Raw genomic sequence first — 21,732 nt, forward strand, 5'->3', positions numbered from 1 at the left:
AGGACATTTGACATTCTAACAGATTTCCTAATCCTCTTAAAGGCTCCTTCTTTTCACAAGCAGCAGACATCACTTGGTTCTCCTGGCTGCCGGTGGAGTTCACTAGAGTATGAGAAATCAGTCAAAAGAAGGCGGCACATTGTCTCATTGTCCTTGGATTCAGCTTCTCCAGTGGTTTGGGGGAAGTTTCCTTACTTTTCTCTGCAGCGAACTCCTTTCTTACATAAATGAAGGCCTCTGAATGTTGCATAGTGAACTCTTAGGCCTTTATCTGAGAAGTTTTAAAAAGCCATCCACAAACCCAGTGCTCCTGTGATGCTTTCTGTTGAACAGGGTGACTTTGTTGTACATTGTTGCATGAGAAAGGCTGATCTGGGAGGCACAGAGCCAAACAGCAAATAGTCCAAACCCCCTGCTTTCGCCGCATTGCTTTGTCTCTTTGATAGCTCTCCCTGCAGGGAGACAGTAAGGGTCTGGCTGTATTAAGGACTATTTTGTAACTGACATGGAGGCTACCGCTATTTTTTATTTGTTAAGTCTTACTAGGGTAGGTACTCAGATTGATTCTAAAGCCAAGTTGAGGTCTTTACCTGTGGGAGCCCTCCTGCCAGCATTAGCCACATTCAGACATTTGAAGCCAGCCAGCCGAGAGAAGGGCAAAATGTCAGTGGTGTGCACTATTTCGACTTTCCTACGTGTGGTATACAGAAATGAACTAAATCCTAGATGTGCTTTTGTCCATGATGAAATAGAAATGGTGTGATGTCACGTGCTATTTTGAAAATATTCCAGTATCACCGTATCCAGTTATTTGCTAATTTCAGACTGGGAACTTTACCTTCTGCTTGTTGGAGGAGGCGGAGAAAGGTAGAGCCAATTCTGTGCGATTAGAGCACTCCTAGGGAGCTCTCATGTCTCTGGGTCATGTAAAGGCCATGGAGCTTCCTTGTCAACAAGGTTGTGTGCAGTGGAGGGAGGAAAGCAAACAAGAGTTTGTCCCCTGTGACATTTTCCTGTTACTATTCTGAATCATCTGGTTTAGAAAGTTGGAAAGAGTAGTTCAGGTTCACAGTCCCTTATGTAAAAACGGTAAGAGCTCGATGTGTTTCAGAGCTCAGAAATGTCCAGAGGATATATACAGCATGTAGTGATATTCCCAATGGGATCCGAGACAACACCCCGCAATCACATAAGTATTTCCCCAGGGGGGGAAAAATGTGAAGTCACACAATGAGAAATAAACTAGAAGTATTAATGTCAGTCCATATCAAGTTTTACTGCCAAAAGTGCTTGCTTACATTTTGTTTTTACCTCTCAACTTCAGAATTGCAAATACGGGGCTGTGGCGGATGTTGCAGCGATAGAAATCGAGCCTGGTTGAGTCGTGGTAATATTTAAGAGAGCTGAATCACAGGACTGACAATTTGTGGTCTTGTGTCTCTCCCTACTGGGCTAGTTACTTCCTTTTCCAGTCTCCGCCTTCACTTATCTGTCACCCAGGAATAATTGCCTTATGGGCTGTTATGAAGATAAGCTAATGTATCTTGAGTACTAAACAATGATTGGCTTACACTGGGTATTCAATAAATGTTAGCTGTTACAATTTTGCCTCTTCCCGTCCCTTTCGTCCCTTTCGTTTTTTTTTTTTTTTAATTTTTTTTTCAACGTTTTTTTATTTATTTTTGGGACAGAGAGAGACAGAGCATGAACGGGGGAGGGGCAGAGAGAGAGGGAGGCACAGAATCGGAAACAGGCTCCAGGCTCTGAGCCATCAGCCCAGAGCCCGACGTGGGGCTCGAACTCACGGACCGCGAGATCGTGACCTGGCTGAAGTCGGACGCCCAACCGACTGCGCCACCCAGGCGCCCCCCCTTTCGTTTTTTTACGAGATAAAAATTGCCTGAGGCAGCAGTCGTGGCCAAAGCAGTGTGGATTGCCTCGATTTCAGTAGAGAATTTAAAGTCTGTATTTAAAAAAAAAATTTTTTTTTAACGTGTATTTATTTCTGAGAGAAAGAGAGTGCGAGCAGGGAAGGACGGAAAGAGTGAGACTGAAGATCTGAAGCAGGCTCTGCGCAGTGAGCTCAGAGCCCAATGTGGGGATCGAACTCACGAACAGAACTGTGAGATCATGACCTGAACCGAAATCAAGAGTCGGCTCCTTTACTGACTGAGCCATCCAGGCGCCCCCAAAGTCTAAATTTTTGTATTGAGAACAACACACAAAGTCTTGTTAAATGACTAGTACCACCTTAAAATTTGTTTGCAGAATGACTAGACTTCTCAATGATGAGTAAATATTTTGATTAATGTCACATCATATTTAAGTCTCTTGAATGCTTCATTTTAACTGTCTCTGAGGAAGGATTGTTTGCCACTAGCTGATTTGCCATTATGAAGCCCCTTTTAAAGTTTCTATTCAGGCACTCATCTTTTAGAAAAATATTTGAAAAGTACATTGTTGATGATGGTAGTGCTCTAAGAAAGATATAACTGAGGTTTATAATTTAGTATATTGGAAAAATGGCATTGGGAGAGAAATCTTTCCCAGTTTTACCAGAAAAAAAAAATTAGCAAGAACATTAATGGGCTGCTTAGTCCAAAACGATATGAATTTTAAAAGATACAATTTTAAAGTATTTTTTGTGTAGTGGAATTCTGCTTTCAAATTTGTAAGGACTTCCTTTTTTATTTTTTTCAATTTTTATTTTTTTTAAAGTTCACTTATTATATCTTGAGAGAGACAGAGAGCAAGTTGGGGAGGGGCAGAGAGAGAGGGAGAAAGAGAGAATCCCGGGCAGGTTCTGTGCTAGCAGCACGGAGCCCGATGTGGGACTCAAACTCACGAACCATGAGCTCATGACCTGAGCTGAAACCAAGATGCTTAACCGACTGAGCCACCCAGGTGCCCCAGCCTTCCCTTTTTAAAAGGCGGAAATTATTGAAAAAGAATTACCTTTTGTTGTCCAACTGTTGTTGTTATTTTTTTTTTATAGCCTCATTTTGTACTTTGTAATCCACTCAGAGAAAATTCCCTGAAGTATCAACATTTGTTCTCATGATGTATTATCTTGACATACAGAAAATTTCAATTCATTTTCCTGACCTTCTCTGTTAATTTGTGAAGATTATAATTATAGATGCTGGTTCCACTGTTAGTTTTTGGATTAGAGGACAGAAGGATTTGAAGAGAAGAGACCTGTTAGCCATGCTGGGCACGTGCCCTCCAGGAGTTAGGAGCATCTCAGTGGGGCACAGTGGATCTGCCTGTATTTATATGCCTCGTACCGCCTCTCTTCGCAGCTGAACTATCAGCAGAAGGTAGGCATCATGTACTGCAGAGCTGGACAGAGCACCGAAGAAGAGATATACAACAATGAGTCAGCCGGCCCGGCCTTTGAGGAATTCCTTCAGCTGTTGGGAGAACGCGTTCGGCTCAAAGGATTTGAGAAGTACCGTGCACAGCTTGACACCAAAAGTAAGAAATACTTACACTCTCCTGCTAGGCTTATTTCCGTCCTGCTGTGTTGATGTTCATCTGCTAAATTGCCCATAAAACAATATTGCCATTTACTGCAGAACACCGCCGGGGATGGGGGAGAGGAAGCCAGAGAAGGAGGACGCGGCCCCAAAACATTTGACGACTGTAATCAAAGTAGCTAGGATCGGACTGTTAAAAAGAAACGGTGTTCTCAGAAGCGTGGATGGAGCGATAGGGCAGGGGTGCAACTCACGCGGGATTGCTCCTGGATAGGGTTGTGTAAATGTCACTATAGTTAGGTGAATGTTAGAGCGACTAAAAGTTCCAGAATCTTGTAGCCATCTGGTCATAAGCCCTGGAATTTTTTACTTTCGTTGATTTATCTTGTAATCCCCATGCTTATGGATGCAGTCAATCTTCATGATAAGGGTTTTCTTCTTCATTTTTGTCTTCTATTAAGATTGAGGTTTTTTTGTTTGCCTCTTTTCTATTTTTATTGTTCGTACTCTAATTGAATCCCTAAGGAAATAGGCCTCTTAGCTTTGGTATTAGTTTGGCTCCTGAAATATGTTGATTAAGAGCACGATACTGGAACAGTCTTTTTAGCTGTGGCTCATGAACGCACAAGGTTGTGCGCTCCCATTCCCCACGCCGTTAATAAAATAGTTACGTTCTCCAACATCTGTTTAGGTTACAGTGTGTTGATGTCTGCTGTGTGTCTGCGAGGAGGCAATTTTAAATTTTATCTCAGAATCCATCCATGGACACCTATGACCTGTTTTTCTTTGAGAGGGTCTTTGGATTAGCACATCTGTATGGCAGTCTATAGTAATCTCCGATTTTCTGTACAGGAAATTAAATAAGGAGTTGAGTCATGAAAACAGAAAAGCATTCATAAACTCCACTGCAGGGAAGAATTTCCTGTTGCCATGGTTTTGCTGTTGCCAACTTGGAAACGACATGCAGGAGAGACTATTAAAGCCCATAAATAGCCTAGACTCTTAAATATTATTTTAGCGTTCCATACTCTACTTGCAATTGCGTAAAACGTTAAATCTTAATATGTCCTGAACTCTTCTTTCCCAGATTTTCTGACATTTGCCCTATACGCTTCATTCATGTTGTCCTAGTTTGCAGTGTCCTATAAATTACCACCACCACGAAGAGCTGTATGAAAGCTTCTGGGAAGAGTGTACTAAGCACCCTGCTTCTATGCATGAATGGCCAGATTGGAAATTGATTAAAACTGTGTATTATTTGTGTGTTCACACATTCCCAGCTGCCTCTTGATGATGAAAGGCAATATGAGAAAAGTATAGCAAGACCATACTTAAGCAGTGTGGCATCAAGTAAGACACTGAAATAAACAAAATAAGCACCATACGCATATTCTGCCTCAAAATCCCAATAGCTGCACAGGCTAGAGGGGGATAAGCGTGGGTTAGCTGACCTCCTCTAGCAGCATACTTGTTCTGTAATATTCAGCAGGGAAGGGTTCCTTTTCACTGTGGTGCCTCCTTTAAGACCCCTAGTAACCTTTCAGGGCATAGCTGATGAGCAGAGGAATGAGCAGACAGTTTCTTTTTCTGTCCTTTCAGAGTGTCAGATTTCTTCCAGGGAACAAAAAGTCGGAAAGTATTTCTATTGTAAAGCTCTGAAAGAGGCAGTTTGCATGTTTATCTCTCTTACTTCAAGCCAGTAGTGTCAAAACCAGCCACTGCACGTCCCACAGCTTCTCATTGGCCATGGCACCCCCAAAGATAAGATTTTGCTCTGTGTGCTAGCAGATAATCTCACCGCATTTTGTCTAACCTTACTTTGTGTCAGGAAACTCTCTCTTTCAGTATAATCATTAAAAAACAGAAAATGCTGGGGCACCTGGATGGCTCAGTCCGGTGTCTCACTTTTGATTTCAGCTCAGGTCACGACCTCATGGTTCATGAGTTCGAGCCCTGTATTGGGCTCCGCACTGAGTGTGGAGCCTGCTTGGGACCCATTCTTTTCTCTCCTCCTCCGCCCCCCCCCCCAATTTCTCTGTCTCTCCCATGCTTGTGCTCTCTCTTTCTCTCTCTCTCTCTCTCTTTAGCTCTCTCTCTCTCAAAATAAATAAACTAAAAAAAAAAAAATCTTCAAAATAAATAAATAATAAGTAAGAGAAAATGTTTTCCAGGACAAGTGTTCCTATAGGATCACTTCTTGTACATATGACAGTGTAGGTGTGATTGGATCTGTGGGTTCATAGTTTCCATCAAATAAAAGTAGTAATTGCCAATCTTCATTTTTTTTCTGTTGCCATCTTCTGAATTTCCAATTACACATACATTAGATCACTCACTAGTGTACCTCAGGTTAATGAAGCTGTTTTAATTTTTTTAACCTTTTTTTTCCTGTGCTTCCATTTGGATAATTCCTATTAGTATATCTTCCAAGTTCACTGTGCTTTTCTTCTACAGTGTCTTAATCTGCTGTTAATCCAGTCCAGTGAAATTTTCATTTGAGATATTGTCATCTTCAGAAGCCAGAATTGTATTTGGTCCTCTTCTCAGTTATCTAGTTTATCTTCATTAGGTTCATGTTGTCCTTTAAATCCTTGAATATGTTTATTTTATTTTATTTTTTTAGTGTTTATTTTGAGAGAGAGAGAGAGAGAGAAAATGCGTGAGTGGGGGAGGGCTAGAGGGAGAGAGGATCCCAAGCAGCCTCCCGGCTCTGCACCCCAGCACGGATGCAGGGTTCAATCCTACGACCACGAGATCATGACCTGAGCCCAACTCAAGAGTTGGGACACTTAACCAACTGAGCCACCCAGGTGCCCCTCCTTGATGTATTTATGATAGCTGTGTTAAAGTCTCTGCATGCTAATTCTGTCGTCCTTGTCATTTGAAGCCTCCACTTAACAAATCTTCTCTTGCTTTTGAGTTACATTTTAGCGTTGCATGTGTCTGGTTACTTTTGATTGGAGAGTATATATTCTGAATGTTTTCTGGTTGAGTGTCTAGATTGTGTTGTCTTCTTCAAAGAGTGTTGAGTTTTGCTTTGGTGAGCAGTTAAGTTACTTACAAAACAGCTTGATCTTTATGGATCTTGTTCTTAAGCATACCCAGGGCAGTGTTTACTCTCTAATGTAGCTCTGCTACTAAGGCATGACTTCTCTTATGTCTGAGGACCTGCATATTCAATGAGGTCTCTTTACTGTGGCTGGTTAGAACTTGAGTGCCTTCTAACCCTATGTCAGCCGTGAGAATTGTTTGCCTTACGATTCTTTGGTGGTTTTTCTTTGCCTAATAGTTTTTCCCTCTTTCTCTTACTGAGTTATAATTGACATATAGCATTATGTTAGTTTCAGGTGTACAACATAATGATCCGATACGTGCATGTATTGTGAAATGACCACCACCACAAGTCTAATTAACATGTGTCACCATACAAGGTTACAAAAAATCTTTTTTCTTGCGATGAGAACATCTAAGATCTACTCCTAGCAACTTGCAGATATGCAATACAGTATTATTCACCGTGGTCACCATGCTGTACACTACCCTAATAGTTTTTCTTTGCCTGGCTTGTGGAATCTTCCTCTGTGTGTGTGCAGCTTCATCGTGAGCCCAAGACTCAAGGAGACCCTTATGCGGATTTCTGAACCTCTTTCACTGTGTAGTTTCCTCCCCTTTGGTACGCTGCCCTGCGAATATCAACTACCTCAGGCTTCCTGAACTCCAGTATATTTTGGCTTTCCCTCTTCAAAGCCGTGCACTGTGCCGCTGTTCCAAAAGTTCCTCCAGGTAGAAAACCTGGTGGGATCAGAGGGCTCATCTTCTTTTATTCTTTTTTCTCTGGGATCACTATCCAATGCTGCCTATTGTAAAATGTCTGAAAAAAAAGTTGTTTCAGATATTTCGTCAGTTTTTCTAGTTACTTACGATGGGAGGACAAGTCCCGTACCAAGTTACCTCTGGTGGAAGCCGAGGTCCCAGATGTTCTGTGTGTTTGTCATTTCATTTACTCCTCAAAGTGTTTACTAGGTACTGGTTCTCCCCATTTTACAGAATTGGCTTCTTTAGATTAACATGCCCAATGTTAGACAGCAAGGAAGCACTAGTGAGGTGGAACAGATCCTAGTGCTGTGGTTAAGGAGGTGTTCAGAGAAAGCATAAATGTGGAATTAAATACAGTGAAGCCCAGGGCTTTCTGCCTTGTGCCTGTGACTCTTCCCCTTGTCTCCAGCCCTTGGGCTAAAATTACCCAAGCCAACTCATGAAACAGCTCTACTTGTCATGCGTTACATTTATATTTGGATTTTAGTACTTTGGTAAAGGAGGGAAAGGCTCAGAAGAAATGGTTCTTCTCTTTGCCAGTGTTTCATACAAAGTCCATTTTCCTGTTTTCAGAAGTAAGGTCTTTTAGCAAATAAGCTACAAATGGGGCGGGGTGGAACAGTTCCACAAAGAAGAAATTTTCAGGAGTGGGTTTTTGTTCCCCCTCCTTACTTTGTTTCCTTATTTGAATGATATAACCTCTAGATAATTACCATCCTCTCATTCTACAGCAAATGCAAAAATAAACTTCCCACCAAGCAGTGTGTTATTTGAAAGCTAGAGACCACCTTCATTTATAACTGTGCATATGGATTATTATTTGGGAAATCATTTCCTGAATGAGGCTTGTTTGTCAAGTCAGAACAGAGGAGACTTTAGGAGCCCTTTGTAAGCATTCCTTCCAAGCCTTGCCTTCATTAATTTGCTGTAGTATTAGTGAATGCTTGTTGCTTCCCCCTTTTGTTAGCAGTGTTTTAAAAACCAAGGAAATAAATCCTCCTGTATTTGGAATATTTAAACTTCGATAGGGAAGGGGGTAAAACTAGCATTGTTTAAATGCTCTGCATATGCAAAGGGCATTTGGAGTCAGAGACACTGATGAATGAAGGAAAGGACTCTTTCTTCACCTCCTTCAACTTCAGACTACTTTAACGTAAGGTTTTTCCTCTGAGTGTTTCTGGGATGTGCTTGGCAAAGAAATGAAAATCCATAAAAGTCCTTGTTTAAGGAGACTACACCTCAACTGCACAAAATTCCAAATTCCAATCAACACATTTCCTGAGCATCTTTTATGGGCTAGCACCTCTACATACGTTAATTCACTTAATCCTTACAGCAACAAGAATATCAATGAGCAGAGAAGTGATGTGATTTGTTTGTGGTCATTTAGCAAAGATGCCACTGGCATTCAAATTCAGATCTTCTTACTTCCAAATTGGGAAGCCAGGTAATTGCAGGTGTCTCGCAAAGTGAGGAGTTGGTAGAAAATACTAGTGGCTGATTCCTAAGTACCAACCCCACGCCCATCTTGTCCTTCGTCATCTCTCAACGTGCTACTGATTTTGAGATGCCTTGAGATGCCGTGTATGTTCACATGCACCCTCACATATCCTGAAACTGACACCATATGAATGCACCTGCCATGGCCAAGGGTACTGCTATAAACTCTTCTTTATTCCACCCTCATTAAAGCAGAGTAACTCATCTGCTGGCTGTGTCTAAATGTACATTGAAAGAATATCAGTAAATATGATAGATGCCAGAGCAGGTAGAATTCTTGATTTCCCCAAATACTTCATTAGTGAGTGAGTGAAATAGTACCACAAGGGCAGAAGTGTGTCTCATCTCGAATGATGCCAGTGTTCCAGATGTCCGTTCTTGGCCCTGACTCTGTTTCTGAGCATTGACTTCTGCATTCCCCAGACCCTGAGGCAAGGTTGCATAGACAGGACATCAGGGGTCTTAAAGGGTTGGTCCCCAGCAGCCAACTGACAATGATTATATTTCAAGTTAAATAAAAGGATAAAAATGAGATCTACAGGCTATCCGACTTCATCTTACATTTGATGTGTTCTCTAGTGGTGAGGACATTTAGTAAACGGAACTTAAGCTTTCTTCCTTCTGTTGACTTTAGTCTGCATGAATTTAGGTAACAAGATTACTTTTCTCTTGTGTTCATAAATATTTAAAACTAGGAACTTTCCTGAAATCAAGTTGCATAGGCCTGTTGTCCTTCATCTAGCTTTTCTTAACTCTGGATACATCCGTTAGTGACTGCAAAATGGTTGTAAAAAAAATCTAATTACTTTTCCTTATCCAGATTCATATACATACACTTTATCAACCAAGTTTCAGCCTACAGAAAAGTAAAGGAGTTGAGCCCAAAAGAGAAGTCAGAGATGATTATGACACTGTCTCTGAAACTGCTCTACAAACGTATTAACCTATTCATACCATTCATGGGGTTTTGGAGTGATGAGGGTCTGGAGCCGATGGCCAAGAAAGAATTCTTGGGATGTTTTTGGTGCAAAAAGGTGATTTTATTAAAGTGCAGGGACAGGACCCATGGGCAGAAAGAGCTGCACTGGAGTTGCGAAGAATGACTGGTGATATACTATGGAACTGGGGGAGGTAAAGGCAAAAAGGAGGCCTCCAGAAGGACTTTCATATACTAAAGACTGATAATATACGAGAGGCCTAGCTCTTGTCAAGCTAAGGTTGTTTTCCCTCTAGTAAGGCATCGGACATTACAACTGTAGGGGGTTCCTAGAGAAATGTTATACTCTATATTTGTCTCAAGTATTTGTCAATGGGCTGCAGGTTATAAAGAAATTTAATTTTACCTGCCATTTCCTTCTTGCTTTTGTTCCCCACATCACTGTGGAGGGGAAGGTGATGTTGGGGCTCCAGGAAACTGAGTCTATAGGTTTCTGGAGATTAGGCTATTGATAAGATTGCCTCTTTCTAGTAATTTACTAAGACATTTATAAACTGATGGAGACTTGTGTCCTACATGACTGTGATCTCTTACCAGTTGACCATTTGTTTTCTTTCCTTTCCTTTGTTCTTGGGCAGCCCGGAGTGCCTGGGGAATGTCACATGTGTCCCACCTGGGGGGCAGGGGAGGAGGGTGTGCTTAACTTGTGCTTTGTCCTCAGCTTGCCTTGTGCTCTCTCATCACAGTCTTCAAATAGAAATGCCTAATGTAGGATATTATCCCATATCTACACTTTTTGAAAGCAGCAGAGAAAAATATTATCGTTCCTTAATTATTCAGTGTCTTCTTATCATCTACACTGAATATTAGAAATTTTACTTTCCATGGCTTAGCATAGAATGTTGACCTTATTAGTGGGTATATGCCACCCACTGGCAGTATGATTTGGAGGCAAATCCCATGATTATCAAGATGACCCGTAAGATGCCCGAATTTACTTTTAAAGCTCCATACAGATAAGAAGGAGCATTATCTTCTTTCCACCCCTCTTCTCAAGCATATTTCCCATTATAAATTTTTCAGTATATATATTCTTTACCCAGAGCAAAATGGAATTTTGTCATTTTCACTTTTTCCTGATTGCCAAGCTGATTTAAGTTTTTCATGGTTTCAGGGTTTCCGGGTCACTAAAAATATAATAATAGAAACATTGGATGCTTTATTCTTTGGGAAATATAGCAAACATTCGTTTTCCATTCTTTCTGGTAACATTTAACAGTTCTGTTACTTATATAGTATTTTCAGGATTTTGAAATTCCTTCTGGCTCAGAAAGGAAAATTTCATTGTTTTGACTCTTGTTTCATCTCTGAAGCTTTTGGAACTGTTCAAACTGTTTAAAATTATCAGCAAAACTTGAGGGTTTCCAAAGGTCCCCAGAAAAAGGCTGGTCAAGCAGCATCTATTACATAAATGAGGCACGCAGAAAGGACAGAGAGAGTGGGAGTGGGCCACAAGTAGAAAAGCAAGGTTACCTTCAGTGTTGTCTTCCACATCAGCTTTCCTCTCTGGCAGTAATTCTTTTAGAATTAGACAGACATACAAAGCAAAATGTAACACATGAGTTTGGGATGACAGTCTCTTTTCTAGTTCATTAATTTTGCCCAAAATTGACTTGAAACACATGTAAGTACACGTCAAAGCTGACACATTCGCGTTCAGGTTTAAAATGTACTAATCGGTTCAGAAGTTATTTATAAGTAGAGCCCTTAAAAGTAGATCTGTTCTTCGTACTTAAGGCGTGTCTTAGTCCAATTATTTATAGCAGTAATTTATAGTTTTTTGTGTTGGTGGCCATTAGCATTTAGAAGATACTTTTTTCTTGGGAAGCTATCTGTTGGTACATATTTTAGCAATTTTTTGAAAAATAGTCTGTGCTTTATTTCAGTTTTAGCTTGTTTTTTTAACCCTTTGCATTTTATGTCAGCTTCAAAGATTAAGTTCCTTCAAGAAGCTCGAGGTTGAAGCTCCAGGCTCTAGAACATTTTTACAAGCCTGTCTGCAAGCCACCATTGTGGTCTGTTTGTGGAGCAGAGCCTAAGGGCAGCAGAGCTCCTGCATCACAGTCACCCTGGGGGTGTTTATTAAAATAGATTCCTTTGCCCAGCCTTGTACCCACTGTGCAGTATTTCTGGGGGTGGTACATGCAAATCTGCCTTTTAAACCAGCTCCCCAGATGCCAGTGTGCATGCTAAATTTTGAGAACTACTGCCTCTTGGTGTATACCAGAGGCTTTGTCTTGGCGGCTTCCCTGAAGTGCAGTAAAATGTTCTGGTCTTCAACGGTATGGTTGATGAGGCTCGAATTTACCCAGAATGAACAAACAAACGCACTAATGTCATTTAGCAGCCTGCAAGTCCAGGTCCTTTAAGACCAGAGACGCTCCCTTTCGGTTGGACAGCTAATTATTCTCTTCTCTGGTTTCTGGTTATTTCTGGGCAATTGATTTGTTGATGATTAAGGGAGTAGAGGTTGCTCTTAAGGAAGATGAAAGCAGAACACAGTCTAAAAACTTGTTGGACATTGCTTATAATACCTTTGTTATTCAGGTTACAGACCTATTAAGTTTTCATCTGTTTGTTAAGAATAAAACAACTCTCTTGCTTGAATCAGAAATATTGAAAAGGCGTTCTTAACCTGACATCTGTGGACAGAGTTCAGGGGTGTGTGAACTTGGACGGAAAATCATTTTACATTTATTTTCACTGACCCCTAATTAAAATTTAGGACTTCCTTCAATTATGAATGTGGGCAACAAACCACAGTTGCGTAAGTTCTACCTGTGATTGTATTGCAAGTTGAAAGCATAGATATTTCCATATTGTATTTTTTTTTGGAGATCCCTCAAACTACTGCTTATGCACATCACTACTTCAGAGTTATAGTAGTTCTATTCGATCAATTGCTAAAACTTATTATAGAAATCTAATGCTATTATAGTTTAAAATTATTTTTGATAACTATTTCTCAGTATAATTGATTTCTATTGAAATCAGATGTAGTTTGTTTCATGCATTTACAAATACTGTTCTGAGAAGGGACCCAGGCTTCCCTGGACCGCCAAAGAGAATCAGATACAAAAAATGGGTAAGAACACTGATGCTAGTTCTTATCTAGCATCTTTTCATCCTAAACGATTTCCTTTGTTTTCTTTTTTTGGAGATGTTTTCCTTAAATGAACTATTTTTCCCATTCTTACAGTCATCTCATCATTATATCTATTTTTTTTTTTTACTGTAGCTGACTCCACTGGAACCCATTCTCTGTATACAACATACAAAGACTATGAAATCATGTTCCATGTTTCCACCATGCTGCCATACACACCTAATAACAAGCAACAGGTAAGAGATCCCAGTGTTGTCTGTGTTTCCTACCCTTTTTTGTTTCCCCCAGAAGCCTAAGTGGCAAGTTTGTAAAATCTGAAACCAGAATTGAATGTTGCACCTGTCACCACAGCAGGAAGCTTTTGTACTTTGCGGAAATAACGAATAGCAAATGAGCTGAAAACAAGTGAAGAGACCCAGATTCTAGGTTAACAGCCAGCTGGATGGCTTTGTGAATTAATCATTTGCTTTTCACCCACGGGGATTGAGGTTTTCATGGAATCCGAAGAGAACAAGTTAAAATCATGGTGATTAGGTGACCCTGCAGTGTTGCAGAGAACATGTATGAGTGGGTGAAGTTCCATCTCAAGAGGCCAGGGGACAAAGCAGGAAAGTACTGATGTGTCATTTCAGATTTCAAAGGAGGTTTGGTACACTGACTTGGAGAAAAATCAGAATAAATGTCCGTGGGATCTCAGAAAAAGGTTTTTTTCTTAATGTTTGTCAGGAGGACAGCAAAGAACATAAAAAAACCCTTGCATTTGCATACATCATACACGGTGTCTTTTAAAAAAGTCTAAAAGCACAACGCCTATTACTAAAATGTGGTCGATGAGGTAGTAAATGAAGACACTAAAAGTGACGCATTGTTACAGAGCAGCATGGAAACTGGCAGTATTGTTTTGGAAGGTATCTGGTAGTTGTTTTTTAAAAATATTGCAAAATAAATGATGCCAAACTGACATTTAAAAGAGTCAGAGAGCTAACAGCGTCTCCTTTCAAAAGCTGTTATAAACACAGGCGGTCCAGTATTCCCTCTGACCTTAAAATGGATATAGATTTTGTTATTGTCAGCTTTTGTGCTAACAGAACATAGGCCAGCTGCAGAATGAATCACACCGTCTTTCACAAAATTTAACCAAACACTGATCTGATCTAACACTTTGTCACTGCAGGTGTGATTAAATCGCAAATCCAGGTAATGAGATTTTGCTTGGCTATGATTACGAAAGTAATCAAAAACAGGCAGCAAAGCAATGAATCAGCTACAAATCTTAAAATAAACCTATTGAAGATAAATTCCATGATCTAGAACTTGTTGACAGTTCGTTTTATGCACATTCCAAGTTCTACATTACTCTGATAGGAAAGCATCATGCTAAGAAAAATAACATGTTTCTTACTTTAACCAGTAAGTGGTCAAAAAACTTCAGGACATTCACAAGTAGTATTTAAAGGCTTATCCTACCTGAGTACACAGCAGAGAAAGGGAAGATGTATGGAAGGGTGAAAAATTTAGTTAAGATTCAATTAAATGAGTTGAAGTGTGTTGAGCAGCATGAGTTGGCATTAAAATGGACAGCTGTCTAAATTATTTAATTTGGGGGTCCAGTCAAGGTGAAAGTGTTATTAGGTCCTATTTCAGGATAAAAGAGTGATTGGTACTGCTGCATTTTAAGAAATTTTAATTCGCTAGCTAGAGAATTTATTTCTTCTTTGTAGATCACTTTATGCTTTTTAAAAAAACAAAATATCTTTTAAAATCTTGTGGCAGGAATTTGTTTATAAATACTGTCTTTCATTATATATAATGTGAGATGGATAGATGGATTTATTTCTATTTGGGTCCTTTATTAAGATATTAGTGTTACATATCAAGCAATATTTGGAATAAACAATGACATTGCATCCAAAAGCAATGACATCATGTATGCAGCAATGACATAATACATAGACAAATTGTATGCCCGAGATTCTGAGTAGATTAATAATGTTTAATAACGGGTACATTCTGTATAACCATCAGCACAGACCATCTTTATTTCTGTAACATCCAATAATATATCATGTTTAGAAATGAAAGTAAATGGCCTCATTAGAGGATAATTTGGGATGCTTTGAAATTCCTAAGGTTAAAAGTACATTTCTGGAACATTCTAACTCCCAATTCTCAACCGTAATCTAAAAGGCTATTGTTTCTCCCAGCTAACAGCTAATACTAGATCATTGATTTTACTTGTATGTAATTTGTGTAAGTTAAAGTCACTGGTGAATTTAAAAAAAACAGTATATGAATGTAAGCTTATGCCTAACAGATAGTTGATATAATGTTATATCTCATTATTTTCCTCCTTGTAAGAGCCTCTATATAATAAATACGAGAAGTGCAAATTTTGTTCAACTTTTTTTTCACATTGTTGACTTAAATATGTAATAAACCCCACTTGGAAAGTCACTGGCCTAGCATGAGTTGGGGTGCCTAAATTTGAAAGCCACCTTCCAAAACACTTTTTAATGTGAAACAGAAGGTGGTCTTGGGCAATTTAAAAAACTATTTAGACTTGAAATTTGACCTGCTTTGAAATTGTTACATTTATATCCTGGAACATTAGTAATTTCTGCACTCCCAGCTCGTGGCACAAAAAGCATATTGGAAAACACCTTAGCCACATTTCTTTAAATGAAGTGAATTAAACCAGAACATAAATTGCAGTGTAATTACTTCAGCCATTCTCATCTCTAAAAAAATCTTCCCTGCGGCAAGTTTCTTTCTTCTGTGAAAATGGAACAAAACTGTTGTTATGGAAACTGAGAATTTGGAGATGCTGGAACTTGGCATAAGATGCCAGATATTGGTTAGCTCCTGAATGGGCTCTACGTTTTATGCAAATTTCAGAATATTCATTTCCGTAACCTTCCTCGGAGGGAGTAAGATGGGCTAAATTATTGACAGTAACTGTAGATTACCTACCTTAACATGCCCTGATTAATGGTGAATGTTTTAAATACAGTTATGTAAGGGAATTGGGGAGGAAAAAAGCAGAGTGTTGTCATTTATGTCGTTTGCTTGTTTTTTCTTTCAGCTCCTACGGAAGCGGCACATTGGAAATGATATTGTCACAATTGTTTTCCAAGAGCCCGGAGCACAGCCATTCAGCCCAAAAAACATCCGATCCCACTTCCAGCACGTTTTTGTCATCGTCAGGGTTCACAACCCCTGCACCGACAGTGTTTGTTACAGGTACCTACCTGCGCCCTGGTAGCAGCCTTGTGGGCGGGGCCAGGGGTCACGTGCGGGGGGGGGGGCATCCTGCTCCGCTTGCTCAAGCAGCAGTGGGAAGTCTATTGCCATTTACTTCTGTCTTTAAACTGTGTGTGCGGATGGCCGATTCACGCGATGATGTCACCCAATGGCGTTGACATTGCCCAGACACTCTGGTTAGACACCTGCTGTTTCCATTTGCACCTCCTCCTTAGGTGGTGTCCTTGGTCCATACCATCTGGTCACCAGCTAATTACTCATCTTGCTAATTATACTTTGCATTTGGTGTGGCAAGAGCAGAGAAGAATGATGTAGTAAGTAGAGAAGTTTTGTTTTAATTACTATTGTCTAAAAACCCCAAACCCTTGCTTTAAGACTGGTTTGATTCACTCTAACGTTTCTGACTACAGTCTTCAAAGTATTTGTATGCACTAGTAAGCACTTGGTGGAATTGTTTCAGTGTCCCATGTCGACCCAGTCTCGTGAGTGTCCGACTTCAGGCATCTATCTGCAAGAGGCCTTTGGGCGTTGACAAAGATAAGAACCTGAATTGCTGGGTCAGCATGGTCATAGTACCAAGAAGATGTGTCAGGCTATTCTAGCATTAACAAGATATTTCTAATAGGAATCTGTCCGTTTAAAGTAATGGAATTTTATCCGTCTTTCCATCCTTAATTTGGAAGATTAGGCTTTGCTAATGCTGGATATTTGTTTTTAAATTAATAAAGCCACCTACCCAGAAAGTGGCCAATACAGACTGACAGTTGGTTTGTTGTGAGAGCCACAGCTGTCTACTTTTGGGAGTCAATGCAGGTTAATTACGGGAGGGGAGCAAGCAAGTTCAGGGAACAAAACAAGGAAAGGTTACTCCGGACTGCTGTAAACCACTACCTTCCTTGCACAGCCCGTAATAACTGTATATGTTGGGCTCTGGTGATAAGCCCAACGCTATTTCTAGGCACTTTACATGGGTTACCTCATTTAATTTGTAAAACCCATGCATTAGGTACTGTTTTTGTCCCCCATTTTCGGTGAGGAAGCTTAAGCAGTGGGGCTAGGTCCCTGGCCCGAGGTCAGCTGGTACCAGGCAGTTTAGATTGTAATGCACTAAGTCTGATTCTAGAGCCCAGCCCCTTCACTGCTCAGCCATGTTGCCTCGCTCACATGCCCTGTGAAGCACGGGTCTTTGCTGCCCTTGCTGCTGACCTACAAGCTGCTCCAGAACTCTGGGGCTAAGGGGGTGGGAACTCCAACAGAAGAGACCTAGATCTGCAGCCTCTTACCAAGAATCTGGTCCCTGGAAGCTGCTTTATTTAGAATAACATGGCTATTATTTAGAATAGAATGACAGACTTAAGTGCAGAACATTTGACTGTACCTGGAAGGGATGGCTATTTGCACTTAGAAAATATCCCCAAGCAATTGAAACACACTCTGTACTGGATTTATGCAAGGATTTCATGGAACTCTGATAGAAAGCTAACCCCTTTTGGAATGGTCACTATGACGTTTGGGAGCGAAAAGCTTCGCGGTTTGTTTTAGAGATTTCTCCTTTAAAAGCCATTGTCTACATAAAGTGACGTCTAGTAGAAATGTAATGCAAGCCATATATTAATTTTGTATTTTTTAATAGCCATACTTTTTAAAGCAACAAGAAATGGGTAAAATTAATTTTAGCAGTATAGTTTTTGACCCAATAATACATTTTATTTACCTGGTATGTCCAAATAATTATTATTTCAATAGGTGATTTTTAAGTTTTAAAAATTACTGACCCGTTTTACATATTTTTGGAGTAAAACTTTGGAATCTGGAGTGCATTTTAGACTTACAGCTCATCTCAATTAGGATGTTTGATTTTCATTGGAAATAATGCTTAGATTTCATAAAAGTTGCAACTGGAAAAGTTGACTCATATACTCAGATTGTTCCAGATGTGCTTTTTAAAAGCTTTTGAATGACTGAATTGAGTGTCACTTTTTAAAGTATGGAAAATATGGCCAGGGTAAGTCTAAATAGACTGATCATGAGGAAAGGTCTCTCAACCTTCTTCAGCACTTTGCTAGAGAAGGAAGTGATGTCTGTTTGATTCTTTTTTATTAAAAAATTTTTAATGTTTATCTATTTTAGGGGGGTGCAGGGGCAGAGAGAGGGGGAGACACAGAATCCAAAGCAGACTCCAGGCTCTGAGCTGTCCACACAGAGGCTTGAACCCACAAACCATGAGATCATTACCTGAGCCAAAGTCGGATACTCAACCAACTGAGCCACCCAGGCACCCCTGTCTTGTTATTTTAAAACTCCCCACCCCAGCCTTGAAAACCATGCTTTTTGCTATCTCTGTTATTTTTAATCTGCTGCCTGGCGAGCCCATCTTCTTAGCCCCACCATGCAATGTGACGCTGGACCCTTTGTGGGAAGACAGTGAACACCCCAGCTCATGGCACATGAGCTGGCTTGGGATTTCCTAGTTGCCAAGCATGTTTGAAGACCCAGTGCCCTGCTTAGAATCTGTGAACTGGGGCCTTTTGCAAATCCAAGAGCCCGTGCCAACTTGCAGTATCACTAAAAGGAATCACAAGAAATGAAAGTAGAGATCTTTTCCTGTTATTAATTTGAGGTATATTGATTGTTTTCAGTCCATCTCAAAGTGAGGTAGGCATGTTTCCCGAAGTGTGTGGGGATGTCAGGAGATGCTTCAGGTCCCAGAGCAGATAGGGTAACTCTCTTGTAGTTAATGCTTGGGGGAAAGAGTGTGAAGGGTTTATGTTCTCTGAAAATAAATGTATCATGAAGCAGAATAGGTCTTCCAAAGAATTTCTGTACCTGTGAGTTTTTCTCATACCCTAGCCACTCCCCAGAATACTAAGGATATGAAGTTATGGGCCTCTTTCATTTATTTACTGTACTTTGGCTGAAAAGTTTATAGAGCTGCATTGATTTCTACTAAATTAGATTTAAATCTAATTTAACTCTACAGTGATACAGTTAGAGGGATTCAAATACTTTTTATCATTGAAAATCTCTTGTTCTGAGCTTTTTCCCCAGGGAACACTCACATTTACTTATTGACATCTCCTTGGTATGTGTGCTGAGGAAAGCACAAAAGGGGTTTTCTCAAAGGAGCTTCTTGCTGTGATCAGGTGGAGAAGTGCGGGGTCCGTACAGGCTGAAGTTATAAGGAACGTTGAACTGACAAAATGGGGTTTGGCATATGTTTTAGAGCATAGATGGAGGAAATTCAGTGGGGCAGAAAAAGAAATAATTCTAGGAGTGGCCAATGGTGTAGACAGAAGTGTAGACAGAGGAAAGGGTGGGGGGGTGGCAGGTGCCGGAAGAAGGTGCTGCCATAGATGGGGTTACGAGGCAGTGGAGCCCTTTGGAATGCGAGGCCATCCGGTAGCACGGTATAAAGAGAGCTTTAGGAGAATTCACCCGATGTCACCATGCAAATTAGTTTGTATACAAAAAGACAACTTTGGAACTTGTTCATTTATTTTCACCAGCTCTTTGCAGCTCTTATCATGTGTATGCTAGGCACTCTTCTAGGCCCTGGGATATAATAGGGGAACGAGAGAAAAATCCTATGGTGGATGTGGAAATGAGGTCCTGAAATAATGGATGTTCTATCTCTCTAGGGATTGGAAAGTTTATAATTTATAATTTATTTATAATAGGAAAAACTGACTATTTCTAACTAATTCCAGAGACCAGTTAACCTTGAACGGTAGACATAGCCAAGAACTCAGAAATTAATCACTAAGTCTGTACTAAAGCGTATACGCTCATACCTGATAAGAGAGCCCCCAGTCTCTTGTTTTATTTGTATCATTACACTGAGCTTAATTATCTGGTCCTGGTTGATAGAGCAGATTAGAAGCAACAAATCAAACAGATGAAGAACTGTTCAGTGGCAAGGATGTGCTGAGACATCACTAAGTGATCCCTGAGATGTAGAAAAACTCTTCACCTCAAAGTGAAGAGTAAGCACAGCAGTCTGGAGTCATTTGGTTTGGAAACAAAGGACCGAATATACTTAGCTCACCCCTGAGGGCCTCACTTTGTTAAAACACAGTGTAAAAATTTTTCCCAGCATTTTTTAGTAACTCATGAATTAAGAGACCCAGGCACTGATCTTCAGAGGTTGCAGATGTCACGAAAAGAGACAAATGTGTGTCTCATAATGGAAGGATACAACCGCACCTATGAATTAGTCTTGTTCCCTCCCCCACCATTGAACCTAAATCTGATCAAACCTCTGGAGGAGCCAGTTTACATGTTCTTCATGTAAACATGCCTGTATTCAGCAAAACTCAGACTCCAGGCAACGCTGTGTGACAAACAGCCCTGTTTCCTCAACATGTAAATGCAAGAAATAAAAGAGAGAATGAGAGAAGTGGAGGGGAATTAACAGAATAAAGAAGAAGAAGAAGAAGAAGACAAATTGCAGTGTTGTGTGGGCCTTATTCGGACCCATGTTAGATAAAAAGATTTTTAAAGTTTTAGGACATCTTAAGCAACTGAACATTGGAACATTGACTCACTATTTGATGACGTTAAAGAATTATTAGTTTTAAAACTAGTGTAGTAGTAAGTGGTTTTAATGACCTGAGCCTTGAAAACAAGTGTTAAATTGTGGTCAGTATGTTTAGAAAGGTAGAAATGTAGGTTTCTCCTCTCAAAGATTTCCATATTCAGAGGTTAAAATATAATAAATGCTGAAAGGCAGCAGTATGATATAGTGCAAAAAGCACTTGGAATCAGATCAGATTGTCAAACGTCTCAGATCTTAAATTTCCCTTTCTGTGCAGCGGAAGTTGCTTGACATCTACTTGAAATCCCATAAGTAAAGTATCTAGTGTAGGCAGGGAGTGTGGTGTGTGCATATTAAATGTGCACGCCCTTCTTTTCTTGAATAAAAATAAGTAAATATGCAAGCTTCAGCTAGGAGGAAAAAAAATCAAAGTGGGTCAAGTGGTGGAAATTTTTTCAGAAGGTCCGTCTCAAGCCACAGTCAGCATCCCTATTGTCCAGTGTAGCTGACCTTTTTGAGACAAAAACCTGAATATGTTACTCTTGGTGTTTAAAACCATTTGGGGAGAAGTGCAGAATGCCTCTTCCTACACACCCCTGCCCCTCCTTCACCTGACGAATTCTTGCTTTTCTTTTTGTGGCAGGGCTCCCCTGCCCTCCCAGGATTATTAGGTAAATGCCTTTCTTAAGTGGTTTCAGTAGCACCCCACACCTCCCACGAGAGCTCTCAAACCACTGGATGTAGCCGCACTAGACTTTGAACTGCTGGAAGGCTGAGCCTGTGTGACCTCTCATCCTTGATCCTCAACGTGTGCACAGTGCCTGACACATAGTAGGTGCCCCATGAGTACAGGGGAATGGATCCTATTAGAAGTCGAGAGCCCCCCAGGGAGTGAATGACAGGCATACATTTGTTCTGCCGCTGGTCATTCCTGTCCTTTGCCTGGGCCTGCTTTCTCAGAATGCTCCCCAAACTGGCAGTCTGATCCAGGCTCCAAGAAGGGGAAACCTCCCTCTACCGTTTTAACATTGAGTCCTCT

The 21,732-nt window shown here is 40.4% G+C and overlaps 1 protein-coding gene across 9 annotated transcripts in view; it reads left to right on the forward strand.

The window, feature by feature from the left end:
- SIPA1L1 (signal induced proliferation associated 1 like 1) overlaps positions 1 to 21,732 on the forward strand; it is a 365,218-nt gene that overhangs the window by 272,174 nt on the left and 71,312 nt on the right. For all 9 annotated transcript variants that reach the window (XM_040477574.1, XM_040477573.1, XM_040477570.1 and 6 more), the window contains 3 exons: positions 3,303 to 3,477; positions 13,031 to 13,134; positions 15,981 to 16,138. In XM_040477574.1, coding sequence (XP_040333508.1) covers positions 3,303 to 3,477; positions 13,031 to 13,134; positions 15,981 to 16,138 — 437 coding nt within the window. The remainder of the gene's footprint in view (positions 1 to 3,302; positions 3,478 to 13,030; positions 13,135 to 15,980; positions 16,139 to 21,732) is intronic.

Source organism: Herpailurus yagouaroundi, unplaced genomic scaffold (assembly GCF_014898765.1).
Source record: "Herpailurus yagouaroundi ecotype Mexico unplaced genomic scaffold, PumYag 141, whole genome shotgun sequence".
In the NCBI taxonomy this organism is placed as follows: Eukaryota; Metazoa; Chordata; class Mammalia; order Carnivora; family Felidae; genus Herpailurus; species Herpailurus yagouaroundi.